A 14,611-nucleotide genomic window follows, 5' to 3' on the forward strand; every position below is an offset into this window, starting at 1 on the left:
GCTCTGCCCTTCATAAACTTGTGTGTGCTTCTCAGATACATTTCCAGTACAAGTGGAGGTGTTGGTAAAGATTCCTCTGTCTCTCTTCCTCAAGAGGTACCCTGTGTCCCTAAACACTCGGTTTTCTGGGAATGGGTGACCAGATGGTTGTCATGAAGAAGAGAGGCAAGTCATTGGTTGGTGTAGAGTGTGGAGAATGAACACAAAGTAGAAGCATAGACACTGCTGTGAGCCAGCACGTTGAATCTCTGGCTCTGTAACCTTTACAGAAACCAGACACCCTCATCGACAAACTGAATCACCACACCAGCTTCCCTAAAACAGATAAAAGACTTTTACTCAACACCTGCCTTGTGAAGCAGAAGGGCTTTGTGATGTAGTCTGGTGATAGGGTTCCATCCTCTGTGAGGTGGAGACGACAAGGCGTAACATTGGGAGTCGTTAGGCACTAGGCTCCTGAAAGCCTAGATAGAGTGATGGCTGGTCTCCTCTTGCTAATGAGTTTTAAACCATGCTGAGCTTTACTTTTCTTCCTTGGAATGTTGGATATTTCTTATATGCATATGGCACCATCTTCATTATTATCCTAATTATCTGGCTAGTGAAAAGGAGTTACCATGGATTAAGATTGGGACCTAAAATGAGCTTCTGCTTGGTAGGGAAACATTAACACCACAATTGAATTAATTAAGTCTTAGATAAGAGGCTTAAGATCTCAGGCTCTTTTTATCTTTCTTGCCAATTTTTATGCCATACATTCAGTTATTCAAATATGGTAATTTTCTCAAAGATTAGAAGTAATTTCTGACCTAGTGGTCCCTGCAATGTATTCTAATTGAAAAATCAAGAACCTCTCTATCTGCCTTGGGTTGATACCTAGATGAAATGGATTTTACCTCACCGAATCTCGAAAGACATCCCAATATGGGAGTTTCTTCTGATTGGTGGACTTAGTAAGAAAATGTTCTAGGGCTCTTAGAATTAATCACAATTACCAATTAATCTATTCCACTGCCCTTCCTGTGTCATGATTAGCCCCCTTAAGAATATGGAGAGCCTTGAAGTAAGTGAGAAATAAGTAGAATAATGAAATGTTGGAGTGAAAAGGGTAGAGTAGAGGAAAGAAATGTGAGTGTATTAAATACAGACATACATAGAAAGGAATTTGAAAAAAAATTATTTTAATTTTTTTCTATTGTGTATTTTAGAGAGAGAGAAAGTGAGAGGGAGAGAGAGATAGAAACATGGATGAGAGAGAACATCGATTGGCTGCCTCTTCATGCCCCCCACTGGGGATTTAGCCCACAACCTGGGCATGTGCCCTGACCAGGAATCGAACTGGTAACCTCTTGGTGCATGGGTCAAGGCTCAACCACTGAGGCACACCGGGGCAGGGATTTGAAAATTTATATTAGTTTTGTCTCATTATGAACATGAAATAGAACATGGTGTCCCAGCTTCACACTCTAACTTTTTTTGTCTTTAAGTGTCACCCAAAACTCAGGCAAATGGCTAAAGATGCAGCATCAAGAGGTAAAGTTCCAGTCTCTTCTCTGAATCCCCTCCAACGTAGGCAATGTTTCCATTGATTTTGTCCCCCTTTGACCTCTGGTGCCAGGGACAGGTACTCTAACCACTAAAAATTCCAATCCCACAAGTTGACAAATTCTCCTAGGAGACTTTCTTGGGTGGGAAATCAGAGCCTGGACATGTTTCAAAATCCTCCACCTTACCCCGAGGAATGAAGAATGACAAAGTAGGGCAGAAGTCCTTCGCTGTGCCATTTACTAGTTTTATGACCCTGTGGAAGTTACTTCCTCTCTCAGTCTTTTATCCACAAAATGGGCACCTGAAGATCTTGCCTCACTCAGTGTGGTTGTGAAGATCTAATGAGATTAGGTCCTGGATAGCACATTGTAACTGGTTAAGTTGTACGCAGACATGCCTTAGAGCAATGACTGTTGGGGTTTTCAGGCTCTTCTTATTCAAAGGCCTTCAGCTTCCTGTAGAATGTCCCTGAATCTTCTCTCATTCCATGTAACACTGTCTCCTGGTTTCTCAGCTAGGAGACATTCCTGCAAAGAAACTGAGAAGCCATGGGAGCTGCTCTCTGTCATGAAAAGGTGATCACTTGCTCTTTGTAGTCTCCCAACTCCAGCCTGGACTGTGATGATTTCTCTGCTTGGCCTGGGACAGGGATGAGGAGAGGGATGATGGCTGGGAGGGAGTCAAACACAGTGAAGGCCGGACCACTGGTTGAGAGGGTTGCCAGAGCAAATGGGGCTCAGACATCTCAGGAGGGAGGAGTCTCCCGGTTCTGCTCTGGGATAAGCTCACAGTGCTCCTGAAATTTAGAATTTGACTAGTACTTAATTCATAAAAGACCCTACATGGGTTTGCACTCAACCACAAGGCAAGTTATCTAGCCAAGAGAATAGATAAATAAGTCGTCATTGTCATATTCTTACAGCTACACCCTTTCAAGGGCAGAGCCCTAAACCCTGCTGACATTACCTCCTCCGGTTCTGTCTTCAGAGACCTCAGTTCCTAGGACAGCTCTCAGCCAGGAGCTTATCATCTCATCCTCTTTTTAAAGCTCTAGAGAATGAGAATGGCTCCCAAGAGGTATTATGTACACCTCACAGTCCCCAGAAAGCAGAGTTTCCACAGGACCTCATTTTCCACAGCATGGAAATACTAAATACCAGGCTGTGGGCTATGGCCTTCTTACCCCCAAATGAAACCGAATTCAGGTTCTACCTGGTAATGGCCCTGGTGATGGCCCTGGTGATGCCCCATCAGCTAACCATTAGCTCCCCCATCATTTGTTTTCATCTCTGGTTGAGCTTCTCAGCCCAGGTCAGCAGAAAACTTATGCACCTCCCAGTCGCTTATGGCCCTGTGTTCCCATGGTTTGTTAGACCTTGTTAACAAGCCCCAGTTTCTCAACCCAGCACACCATAATATGTCAGATGGCATTTTTCTAGAAAGAAAAGTAGAGGAATAAACACTGGGGGTGAGTGGGGAAGGGTGTACTGAACCAAGGAGGGCAGGGCCAATCTCCAGGCAACAACTTCCAAAGAGGCACATGTCACTCCATCATTAACAGTTGCCATGTTTCTTCTTCCAGCCAGGGTTGGCTTCCTCAAGATGGAAGTGTGCGGAAGCTCCTGTGTGCAGATACCTACTGCCAAATCTGCAATGCCATGGCTCTGGAGATCCAGCAGTTGCTGGTGGGTGAGAACACCCTGATCTCTGCCACTTTACCAGGGCCATCAGATGCCTCCCCTTGCCTAGAGATTTTATTCAAGTCCAATGTGTCTTTTGAGCAGAGTCTGGAGCATCATTCCACATGCTCTCAAGAGTTTTCACTTCCATCTGCAACCCACACAGTGTCAAAATTAACAGCTGAGAAATCCTTATCTGGGACTGTTACCCAGTCAGCTGGTGAATCAACTGATTCAGAGAGTATGCAAGATTACTGGGCTGAAAATGTCCAGCTAGGACAGAAATTTCAAGTGACAGAAATGCCCAAGGTCCATAAGGCTATGTCTTCTTCAAACTTCAAGGGACCTAGGATTCCAGTGAACCAGCAGGAGATTATACAACACAACCTCAACCATGTGTATGGGAACCAAGATCAGCAGCCCTTGTATCCCCAGGTCTCTCTGCTGACCCTGAACCAAGAAATCACTACCCTGACACATTCTATGGCCTTGCCTATGGTCACTATCCTCCCCACCCTTCTGCCATTCTCCAGTCCTGAAGTCATGCAGCTTCTTGAGGTACATGTAAAAAAATGGATGCATTTCCAGAGGTGGGGGCTGCCCAGACGTGTAGAGGAGTCCCTGAGGCAGCTTATACCAAACCCATTACTGTTTTACCAACCTGTAAACAACCAACCAGTTTCCCTCATCCAAAATGATATTGCTGAATTCTCTGTAGAGAAATTTGCAACAATTTCCCACCAGACCTGGGGATCATATATGGCTGGCCAGGCTATCCAAGCATTCTGGGTTTCTGAATGGTCCATTATGGACCCAATACGAAGACACTACTACCAGCAAAATCCAAACCATGTGGCTCTAACCTTCCCCTCTCAAGCCCTTAAAGACTTAAGTGGCCTCTATCCACTTCCTGGGCAACAGCCGAATGACTCAATGGGTCATGTACAGCAGAAATCTATCCAGCTATTCTGTGGCCTCCCTTTTCTGCACAGTGAGTCTCTGGCTGACACCTTTTTGGGCTCTCAAGTTCATTCCACAAACAGGAGCATGTCCAAGCACCCCTTGAAGGATCCTTTTCTTTTCAAGGGGATCTCCTCCACCCCTCTGCTGCCTAAAGTCCCACCCCAGTCAGCCCCACACTCTTCTCCATCTTCCCCAAATTGGATCATGCCATCTGACCATCAACAAGCTCTGATCAATGTCCCATTTCTGACTCTGGCCAAGTGTGAAGCTTTAGAGTGGCACCTGCTGCAGAGGCAGCTCCAGCGTCAGTGGGTTTTGCCAGCTGTTTTCCAGAGAGCTCTGCACACACAGAGCCCCGTGCTATCTAAGTCCTGTGACACAGCCCAGTCTCCTCAGACTGTGAAAACTTCCCAGCTAAGAAAGTCCATCTCCATCCTCTCAAGGGAAATATTCTTGCCCGAGCATACCCGGAGGCTACTGGAATTCCACCTCCAGAGGCAGTTGATTCACCATCGCTGGGGCCTGCCACACATGATTCAGCAGTCCTTCCAGTTGATCCTGTCCCCCACTCATCAGCAGGCTCCATCCTGGAGCAGCACAGCCCTAGCCAATGTGAGTGTTCTCCCACCCTCAGACACAGAGACCACTGGTGCCGGTGACTCTTTCTCACCCTTTAAAGAACCAGCATCAGTCCTCATGCCACACTTATTTGACCAGGTCAAGGCAATACTGCAGAGCCACATCGACTCCAAATGTGGGCAGATTCATGAAGGCAAGGTCCCTGCCCATGTGTATAGGTCTTGTGAGTGCATCATTCCTAGGGGCCCCGAAATGTCTCCCTTCACCTGCATCGCAGAAAGCAAGCCTCTGGTGATACAGGCAGCAACCGACCCTGACCAACAACAGAAAGTTATGCCCTGGATGCTGAGAGTTCTTGATCAGCAACAACAGACCTCACTAGATGTTGTCACTGAACATCCTAAGCTACCCCAAGCCCTGTCCAAGGAAGCCACTGAGAAACTGGAGATGACTTTGAGGCACAAGTATCTGGCCTTCTTGTCAGGGCTGCCTCCTCTTTACTATGTGCCTTCTTCCAAGGCCATGGCCCAAGCAAGCACTACTCAAACTACGATCACAGAGGTGGTCCCTGAGCCTGTCAAGATCTTAACAGAACCTCTGACTGAAATGGTCTTACCTGTAGAGCAGCATCTAAGTCCTGGGCCATGCTTGCAAGATACCAATGAGACTTGTGCAGAAATTGCAGATGAGGTTCAGCCTGTAGCACAGGTGGAAGAAATGGTTGAAATGGAGCCTCTAGAAAGCCAGCCAGAGCCTGCTAGGCCCTACTTACTCAAGCCCATCTTGAACAAACTAAATTTTCACCTGAGAAGGAAGATCCTAGAGATACAATGGGGAATTCCCGCAAAGGCGATGGAGTCCAGGGAACAAACTGTAGCAATCCCAGAGAACACATCTACACAGCAGTCTCTTGGGAGTCTAAACAACCAAGAAAAAACATTGTTCCAGGAACGGCCCATCCTACCAGACGCTCCCCATATCCCAGATTCAAAATGTCTCTACTTTAAGGAACAGCTGGCCATTGAGTTAAAGACAGTGCAGCAGAACCAGAAACAACCTAGTTCCAGAGCAGCACCCCATAGTTCTGCCGGCAGGCCCTCCAAGATGTCACAGCCAGTTGGAGACACGACAGAGGGCCCGGTGCTTTGTGTTCAGTTGGAGGCCAGTCCGAACAACCCCAGCCTGAAGGAGCCCTGGAGCCCTGAGGCCCAAAGCCCTGGCAAGAGCAAGGACTCAGCCCAAATCCCCATGCTGGCTGAAAAGAAAGAGGACCTAGGGAAAAGCAAATTGGCAGGATACCATGGAGAAGGAGATGCAGGGTTTCTGCTCTCCTCAACAAGAGTAAAGAGCCACCCTGCTAAAGCCCAGAGGCCTGAAAGGATGCTTCTGAACAGGACCCCCCAAAGCCCCTGGCCACAGAAACATAGCTTTCAACTTGATGCTCCTTGTCAACACAGTTCCCAGCATTGCCCTCAGCTTAAGTCCCCAGAGCTACCTCTAGGAGTCCCTGGGGGCAAAGAATCTAAGAAGAATGACCTGCTAGACAGTCAAACCAGGCTCAATGTCAGCCTCAAACAAGTAAGGATTCCTAAGAATGCCCAGGCTGTGGAGCCCCAGGCACCACTGGACCAGCCAGTCCAGGCCCAACTCATTCAGCATAAGCCATTGCAGGGCCAAACTTTGCAAGTTCAGGTTTTTCAGCAGCAGGTGATACCAGCCCATACTCACGGCCTTCCAGAATTGGGTTTGAGAAATAAGATGAAATCCTTTCTGCAGCTTATAAACCTCAAGGCCAAAGGCAAAGGGCACAAGGAATCCATGTTTTCGACAGCTGTGAAAGTGGTCAACACCAGAAAAGAAAGTGTAGCAAAGAGGCTGGCTCCATGCAAAAGTCCCGTGGAGCAAACTAAGACAGAGAAGAAGACACGAGGGGACTCCAAGGCCCAATCGCTCCCCACTGAGAAGAAGGTGGGCCTGGCCTCCTTGGATGGCTCTCAGTCCCCAGACTGTAAGCTTCGGCACCGCTTCTGCTCCCATAAACCCCCCTCTGCCTCAAGCTTGGGCCACCCCCGCCACTGCCCTCGGCACTGTCCTAGAGTGGCTTGTGTCTCCCAACCTGGGTACCCACCCTAACTCTCAACTCTCACCTCAGAGAGAAATGTTGGCCTGCTCAAGAAGACCCAGCACAATCAAAGGACTTTGTAGGCTCCCCAACATCTGCATCCCTTGAAGAGGACAGCTACCGTCGTCGTCATTAATAGTCAGGTGGGGCAGAGCACCACCCAAAATATAGTGTATATCTCTAAGCAAAGAGTTGTCTGTTGGCTCATTCTCTCCACTGTGCTGTGTTAAGGGAAGGCATGAGGGAGGCTAAAATGTCCTTCCTATATAGGGAAGGAGCTTTAACCCACACATAAGCAGGGTCAGTATATCACACAACTCCTCCCAGCCCTACCCTGGGCCGTGGATAAAGGGACTTGAGTAGAGAAGGAAGTGTCTCATCTAAGGTACATTGAAAGTAAAGGTCTGACTTGAATTCTATCATGGCTTCTCATGGTATCCGTGGGCCTGAGGATAGTACCGACAAGAGGGTGTGGCCAGGAATCCCACAGGCAAAATTCACTGATGACATCTATATATGGCCACATCTGGAGAGGAGCTTTTTAGGGAAGTGCCGCAGTGCTCCCGCCTTGAGGGGGTGCTTTATGTTTTCAAAAGCACGAAGCTCATGTGACAGAGTGTCAAAAGTAAATGATAGAATCTCCCCCTCTCTGCTCCCTCTTGGTTAATGGTGAGATCTTTCTGGGGAACTCATCTGGGAGGCTGCTGTAGCTCTCTTGCCTCTATCCCACCTCCACTGCCTGTCATCTGCATGGAATGAGTGAGTCCTGGAATGAAGATCACACTAGGCTATGGGAGGGGCTTGTTTCTCACCCACCAGAACAGGCAGGAGGCAGGCAGGGAGGGGAGCATATAGACAAAGGTCTGAGTATTTGGGCCAGAAACTGATATGTTCTTAACTAGGGCATGTAAGGGAAGAAAGCCAATTTGATCTGTACTCAGAAGGAGCTAGAGCCAGGAAGCCCAACCTAGGCCCCCATGGGCTTTAGGGGGGAGAGGTGAACAAACAACGAGATTAGGTCTTTTGCCCATTGTGTAATGAAGGGCAGTGAGTTGAGCCTTGTTGTCCAAAGGCAGTGCAAATTAATTCAAATCTGAAAACTCATCCTGCACTCCACCAAACTATTTCCCAAGATCAGGTATGATATAACTATAAACCCATGTTTTTGCGCACCCAAAACATGAAGTCAGTCACTCACTGGGTTCTAATCTTGGTTTCTCTCAAAGCTGGTTCTTTTCTTCTAATTTTACTACCTTGGCTTGTGTTCAGTTTCTCATTCCTTTTTTATTTATTTTTTAACGAGTGAACAATTTTTATTGAAATTCTCAAAGATTAAAGAGGACCAAATGGTGAGTTTTGGTACCATAATAGAAAATCTCACCTAACTGTGCCATCACTCAAAAAGTGAACAAACCCAAACATGACAAAATTCAAATTCTCAGGTAATTGCAACAAGTGAATGTAAACGAACTAATAATAATTTTATCATAACCTTTCTGTAATCATACAAAAAAGAGAATTTACATGGCACAATAAAAGATATGCCAAACTTAATGAAAACACAATTCTTTTAAATTTCAAACTTATTTTTATAGGATGCAGAATGTACTAGAAATGATTAAATGACAAACTAATTTTTTTATCACAAACTTTTAAAAAATGATAGTTTTATTTATTTTTAAAATATGTTTTCATTGATTTTTAAGGGAGAGAGAGATAGGAACATTGATGTGCATGCCTCCGGCACGCCTTCTGTATGCCTCCTGCCAGGGATCAAGCCTGAAACCTGAGCACATACCCTAACCTGGACTCAAACTGGGACCTCTCAGTCCAAGAGACAACACTCAGGGCAGGGTGTCATTAGTCATTGTAGCTGATCCTGGTGTGGCCCATCTGGTTTTGGTGCTTTTCTGGTTCTGGAGCTGAAATTCAACTGAGGCCTAGATGTTATTTTTAGAGAGGTGACTTTCTATATCTGCTGAAAATTGCTCTGTCAGTTTGTTCAACTACCTGTCTGTTTCCCTATTCCACTTGTCCTGGCTTATTGTCCTGTATCACTTTCAACAGTCTATTCTCAACATGGAAGCCTGATGGTCCTCAGGGAGGGTCCTGGCAATAAATGATTGCTTGAAATATACATGGTAGGTAGGTAGATGATAGATAGATAAATAAATAAATTAGATGTAAAACCATGAGACTGGATAAGATCACAAGTGAATGAGTATAAATGAATGAGAGACCAAGGTCCTGGCCAGTTTGGCTCAACAGTTAGAGTATCAGTCTGCGGACCAATGAATCTCGGGTTTGATTCTGGTCAAGGGCACGTATTTTGGTTGCGGTTTGTCCCCAGCCCTGGCCAGGTTTGTGCCGGGGGGGGGGGGGGCAACCAGTCAATGTGTCTCTCATGTCGATATTTCTAACCGCCCCCCCCCCATCTGAAGATAAATACAAAAATATCCTTGGGCGAGGATTAAAAATAAATAAATGAGAAACTAAGGACCAGGGTCCGGGACACTCCAACATTAAGAAATGGAGCATTAGCAGGGCCAGTGTGGCTCAGTGGATTGAGCATCATCCCATGGACTGAGAGGTCTTTGTTCGATTCCCCATCAGAGTACATGCCTGGTCCCCAGTAGGGGGCGTGAGGGAGGCAGTTGATTGATGTTTCTCACATTGAAGTTTCTTTTTCTTTTTCTTTTTATTTATTTATTTTTGTTACAGATGTTTCTCTCCCCCATCCCCCCATTGACACCCTCCTCCCAATCCTCCCCTCTCCAGCATTATTGTCTACGTCCTTCTTTACACATACATCTGTATAAGTTCTGTGGTTTATCTCTTCCCTCCCCCCACATCCACCTCTTCTGAGGTTTGTCGGTCTGCATCCCAATTCCACGTCTCTGGGTCTATTTTGTTCCTCAGCTTGTTTTGTTCATTATATTCCAAAATAAATTAGATCATGTGATATTTGCTTTTCTCTGATTGGCTTGTTTCACTTAGGATAATACTCTCCAGGTCCTTCCATGTCATCTCAAAGGATAAGAGATCTTTCTTTCTTGTAATTGCATAGAATTCAATTGTGTAAATGTGCCACAGCTTTTTTTATTTTATTTTTTTTATTTTTAGGAGATATATTTTTATTTGCTACTCATCTATTTTTTTTTTTTACATTTTTAAAAAAATTTATTTTTGTTACAGGTGTTTCTCCTTTTTTACCCCATTGACACCCTCCTCCCCAGCCCCTCCTCCTCATCCCCGGCTTTGTTGTCCACATCCATTGGTTATGCGTACATGCATATAAGTTCTGTGGTTTATCTCTTCCCTCCCCCCCACAACCCTCTCTTCTGAACCCTCTCTTCTGAGGGTTGTCATTCTGTACCCTACTTCCACATCTCTGAGTCTATCCTATTCCTCAGACTGTTGTGTTCATTATATTCTATATATAAGTGAGATCATGTGGTATTTGTCTTTTTCTGCTTGGCTCGTTTCACTTAGGATAATACTTTCCAAGTCTTTCCATGTCGTCTCAAAGGATAAGAGATCTTTCTTTCTTACAGCTGCATAGTACTCCATACCACAGCTTTTTTATCCACTCATCTATTGATGGACACTTGGACTGTTTCCAGACCTTAGTGATTATAAATAGTGCTTCTGTGAACATAGGGGTACATATATTCTTTCTGATTGGTGTTTCAGGCTTCTGAGGATATATTCCTAGAAGTGGGATCACTGGGTTAAATGGCATTTCCATTTTTAACTTTTTGAGGTAACACCGTAGTGTTTTCCATAGTGGCTGTACCAGTCTGCATTCCCACCAGCAGTGTACTAGAGTCCCATTTTCTCCACACCCTCACCAACACTTGTTGTTTGATGATTTGTTGATGGCGGCCATTCTGACAGGTGTGAAGTGATACCTCATTGTTTTTATTTGCATCTCTTTGATAATTAGTGACGTTGAACATTTTTTCATATGTCTCTTGGCCATCTGTATGTCCTGTTTGGAGAGGTGTCTATTTAGGTCCTCTGCCCACTTTTTAATTGGGTTCTTTGTCTTCCTTTTGTTGAGTTGTATGAGTACTCTGTATATTTTGGAAATTAACCCCTTATCTGATGCATTATTGGCAATTACGGCCTCCCATATAGTGGGTTCCCTTTCCATTTTGATGATTGTTTCTTTTGCTGTGCAGAAGCTTTTTAGTTTGATGTAGTTCCATGTGTTCATTTTTTTCCCTTTGTTGCTATTGCCTTAGGAATTGTATCAGTGAAAATTCTGCTGCATCTGAAATTTTGTTGCCTACATTTTCTTCTAGGATTTTTATAGATTCATTTATCACATTTAAGTCTTTTATCCATTTTGAGTTTATTCTAGTGTATGGTGTAAGTTGGTCATCTAGCTTCATTTTTTTTTACGTTAGCTGTCCGATTTTCCCAACACCATTTATTGAAGAGGCTGTCTTTACTCCACTGTGTGCTCTTGCCACCTTTGTCAAATATTAATTGAGCATAAAAACTTGGGTCAATTTCTGGGTTCTCTGTTCTGTTCCATTGATCTATATGCCTGTTCTTGTGCCAGTCTAGGCTGTTTTGATTACTATGGCTTTGTAGTATAACCTAATATCAGATATTGTGATCCCTCATTCTTTGTTCTTCTTTTTCAAGATTGCTGTAGCATTCGGGTTCTTTTTTCGTTCCATATAAACTTTTGGAGTATTTGTTCTAGTTCTGTGAAATATGTCGTTGGTATTTTGATAGGGATTGCATTGAATATATAGATCGCTTTGGGTAGTATGGACATTTTAATGATGTTAATTCTTCCAATCCATGAGCAAGGTATATATGCTTCCACTTTTTAATATCTTCCTCTATTTCTTTTTTCAGTGTCTTGTAGTTTTTTGTGAACAGATCCTTTACTTCTTTGGTTAAGTGTATTCCTAAGTATCTTACTTTTTTGCCACAATGATAAATGGGGTTGCTTTTTTGGTTTCTCTTTCACTGAGTTTGTTGTTGGTGTACAAGAATACCATCGATTACTTGATGTTAATTTTGTATCCTGCTACTTTGCCAAATTCATTTACTAATAGATTTTTGATGGAGTCTTTAGGGTTTTCTATGTACAGCATCATGTCATCTGCAAATAATGACAGTTTCACTTCCTCCTTTCCAGTTTGGATTTCCTTTATGTTTTCTTCATATCTAATAGCAGTGGCTAAGACTTCCAGTACTATGTTAAATAAGAGTGATGAAATTGGACATTCCTGTCTTGTTCCTGTTCTTAAGGAAAATGCTTGTAGTTTTTTCCCATTGAGCATAATGTTGGCTGTAGGTTTTTCATATATTGCCTTTATTATGTCAAGATCCCACACTGCTGTGTTTTTATCAAAAACGGGTGCTGGAGCCCTGGCCAGTTTGGCTCAGCGGTTAGAGTGTCGGCCTGCGGTCCAGAGAGACCCGGGTTCGGTTCCCGCTAAGGGCACGTACTTCGGTTGCAGTTTGTCCCTGGCCCTGGTTGGTCGTGCGGGTGGCAGCCACTCGATGTGTCCCTTCACGTCGATGTTTCTCTCTCTCTCTCCCTCCCACTCTATCTGTACAAAAAATGGAAAAATATCCTCGGGTGAGGATAAAAAAAAAAAAAACGGGTGCTGGATTTTGCTGAATGCTTTTTCAGCATCTATTGATATGATCATATCATTTTTATCTTTCATTTTGTTTATGTGGTGTATCACATGTATTGATTTTCAGATATTGTACCATCCTTGCATCCCTGGGATGAATTCCACTTGGTCATGATGAATAATTTTTTTTTGATGTATTGCTGGATCTAATTTGCTGATATTTTGTTAAGGATTTTGGCATCTGTGTTCATCAGGTATATTGGCCTGTAGTTTTCTTTCTTTGTAGTGTCTTTATCTGGTTTTGGAATTAAAATTATATTGACTTCATAAAATAAGTTTGGAAGTCTTCGTCTTCTTGAATTTTTTGGAATAGTTTGAGGAGAATGGGTGTTAGTTCTTCTTTGAATATTCGGTATAACTTCTCCGTGAAGCTGTCTGGGCCTGGGTTTTTGTTTGCCGGGAGTTTCTTGGTTACATCTTCAATTTTCTTAATTGTTATCAGTCTATTCAAGTTTTCTATCTCTTCCTGGTTCAGTTTTGGGAGCCTGTATGTTTCTAGAAATTTGTCCATATCGCCTAGATTGTCCAATTTATTGGCGTATAATTGTTCTTAGTATGTTTTAATGATTCTTTGTATTTCTGTAGTGTCACTTGTTACTTTTCCTCTATTGTTTTTGATTTTGTTTATTAGGGTCTTCTCTTTTTGTTTCTTGGTGAGTCTGGCTCAGGGTCCATCAATCTTGTTTATCTTTTCAAAGAACCAGCTCTTTGTTTCATTGACCTTTTGAATTGTATTTTTTAGTTTCTATGTCATTTATTTCTGCTCTGACCTTCACTATTTCTTTTCTTCTACTTGCTCTGGGTTATTCTTTTTGTTTACTTTCTAGTTCTTTGAGTTGTAGGGTTAGAAAGCCAATTAGAAATTTTTCTTGTTTCTTAAAGTAGACCTGTAGTGCTATGAACTTTTCTCTCAGAACTGCTTTTGCTGCAACCCATAGATTTTGTGTTGTTGTGCATTCATTTTCATTGGTTTCCAGGAAGTTTTTTATTTCTTCCTTCGTAACCTATTCATTGTTTGATAACATGCTATTTAGCCTCCATCTCACGTTGAAGTTTCTAGCTCTCTCTCTCTAAAAAAATAAAATTAAATTAATATCATATTTAGGAAGAAAAAAAAGAAATGGAGGGTTAGAGTGGGAAAAATAAGCAGAGCCTGAGTAGTATCAGCCAGTGAGGTGAGAGGAAAACCAGGAGAGTGTGGTATAATGGAAACCAAGAGAAGAAAGCATTGCAAGGAGAAAGTGAGCAACTGCATGAAAAGTTTCCAAACAGCCAAGTAAGATGAGGACTTGGAGTTGCTTATTAGATTTAACAACACAGATATCATTCATGACCTTGAGAATAATAGACTCGGGTGAGTGATGGAAGGGAAGGCATGACTGGAGTAGATTCAAGAACAAATGGAAGAGCAGTTGGTGATAGCAAGTATAATCAACTGCTTCAAGGAAGTTTGTGCCACAGAAGTGCAGAAAAAAATGAAAAAAACATCACCAGGGATTTTTTTAAATGTAGGAGATACAACATGTTGGATGTTGATGGAAAACATACAGTCAAAATTAATAAGTTGACAATGCAGGAGAGCAAAGGGAGAAGTGCTGGAGCAATGTCATGGTGTAGAAATACAGAATAGTAATGAGTCCCCAAGTTGAATGGTTGGCCTTAGCTAAAAGCACAGACATTACAATGGAATAATTAGAAGGTGACATTAATGAGGGATGACTTTGTATATCAAGAGAAGAAAGCTTCTCCCACAATTTAGAGAGTGGGGGGGGCGACTTAGAGGGGTGAATTAGGACCTAGGAAAGGATCATGGCAAGGGGTGAGGGGCAAGACAGAGAGCCAAGGCAATAGTTGGAGAGGAATTCTGAAAGTTACTATGGCAAGTTTTCTTTTCTTTTTAGAGCCTAAGAGTTCGGTAGCAGTGTGTGAGCCCAGGTGGAGGAAAAGTGGTAGTAGTTGGTGATCATTTGTGTGAAAGTATAAGAGTACGAGAAAGAAGGTGGAGTTTGAAAGACAGAAAGAGAACAGGTGTAGCATCCTAGTGTTTAGCC

General features: G+C 43.4%; 1 protein-coding gene across 1 annotated transcript; it reads left to right on the plus strand.

Moving 5' to 3' along the window:
- The first annotated feature begins 511 nt into the window (after nt 1-511).
- On the plus strand, nt 512-6,902 carry LOC118630087 (protein FAM205A-like). Its single transcript, XM_036261781.1, has 4 exons — nt 512-655; nt 1,488-1,533; nt 2,063-2,123; nt 3,131-6,902. The coding sequence occupies exons 1-4, from the start codon at nt 512-514 to the stop codon at nt 6,900-6,902; spliced, it is 4,023 nt and encodes a 1,340-aa protein (XP_036117674.1).
- The last annotated feature ends 7,709 nt before the right edge of the window (nt 6,903-14,611 follow it).

This window comes from Molossus molossus, unplaced genomic scaffold (assembly GCF_014108415.1).
Source record: "Molossus molossus isolate mMolMol1 unplaced genomic scaffold, mMolMol1.p scaffold_m16_p_14, whole genome shotgun sequence".
NCBI classification, from domain to species: Eukaryota; Metazoa; Chordata; class Mammalia; order Chiroptera; family Molossidae; genus Molossus; species Molossus molossus.

Excerpts from the sequence above, each read along its gene's own strand:
- LOC118630087 (XM_036261781.1), top strand. The coding sequence starts at position 512 with ATGCTGAGCTTTACTTTTCTTCCTTGGAATGTTGGATATTTCTTATAT. Across the intron at positions 656-1,487 it reads CTAAAATGAGCTTCTGCTTG|TGTCACCCAAAACTCAGGCA; the intron begins GTAGGGAAACAT and ends TTTGTCTTTAAG. Across the intron at positions 2,124-3,130 it reads CTGCTCTCTGTCATGAAAAG|CCAGGGTTGGCTTCCTCAAG; the intron begins GTGATCACTTGC and ends TTCTTCTTCCAG.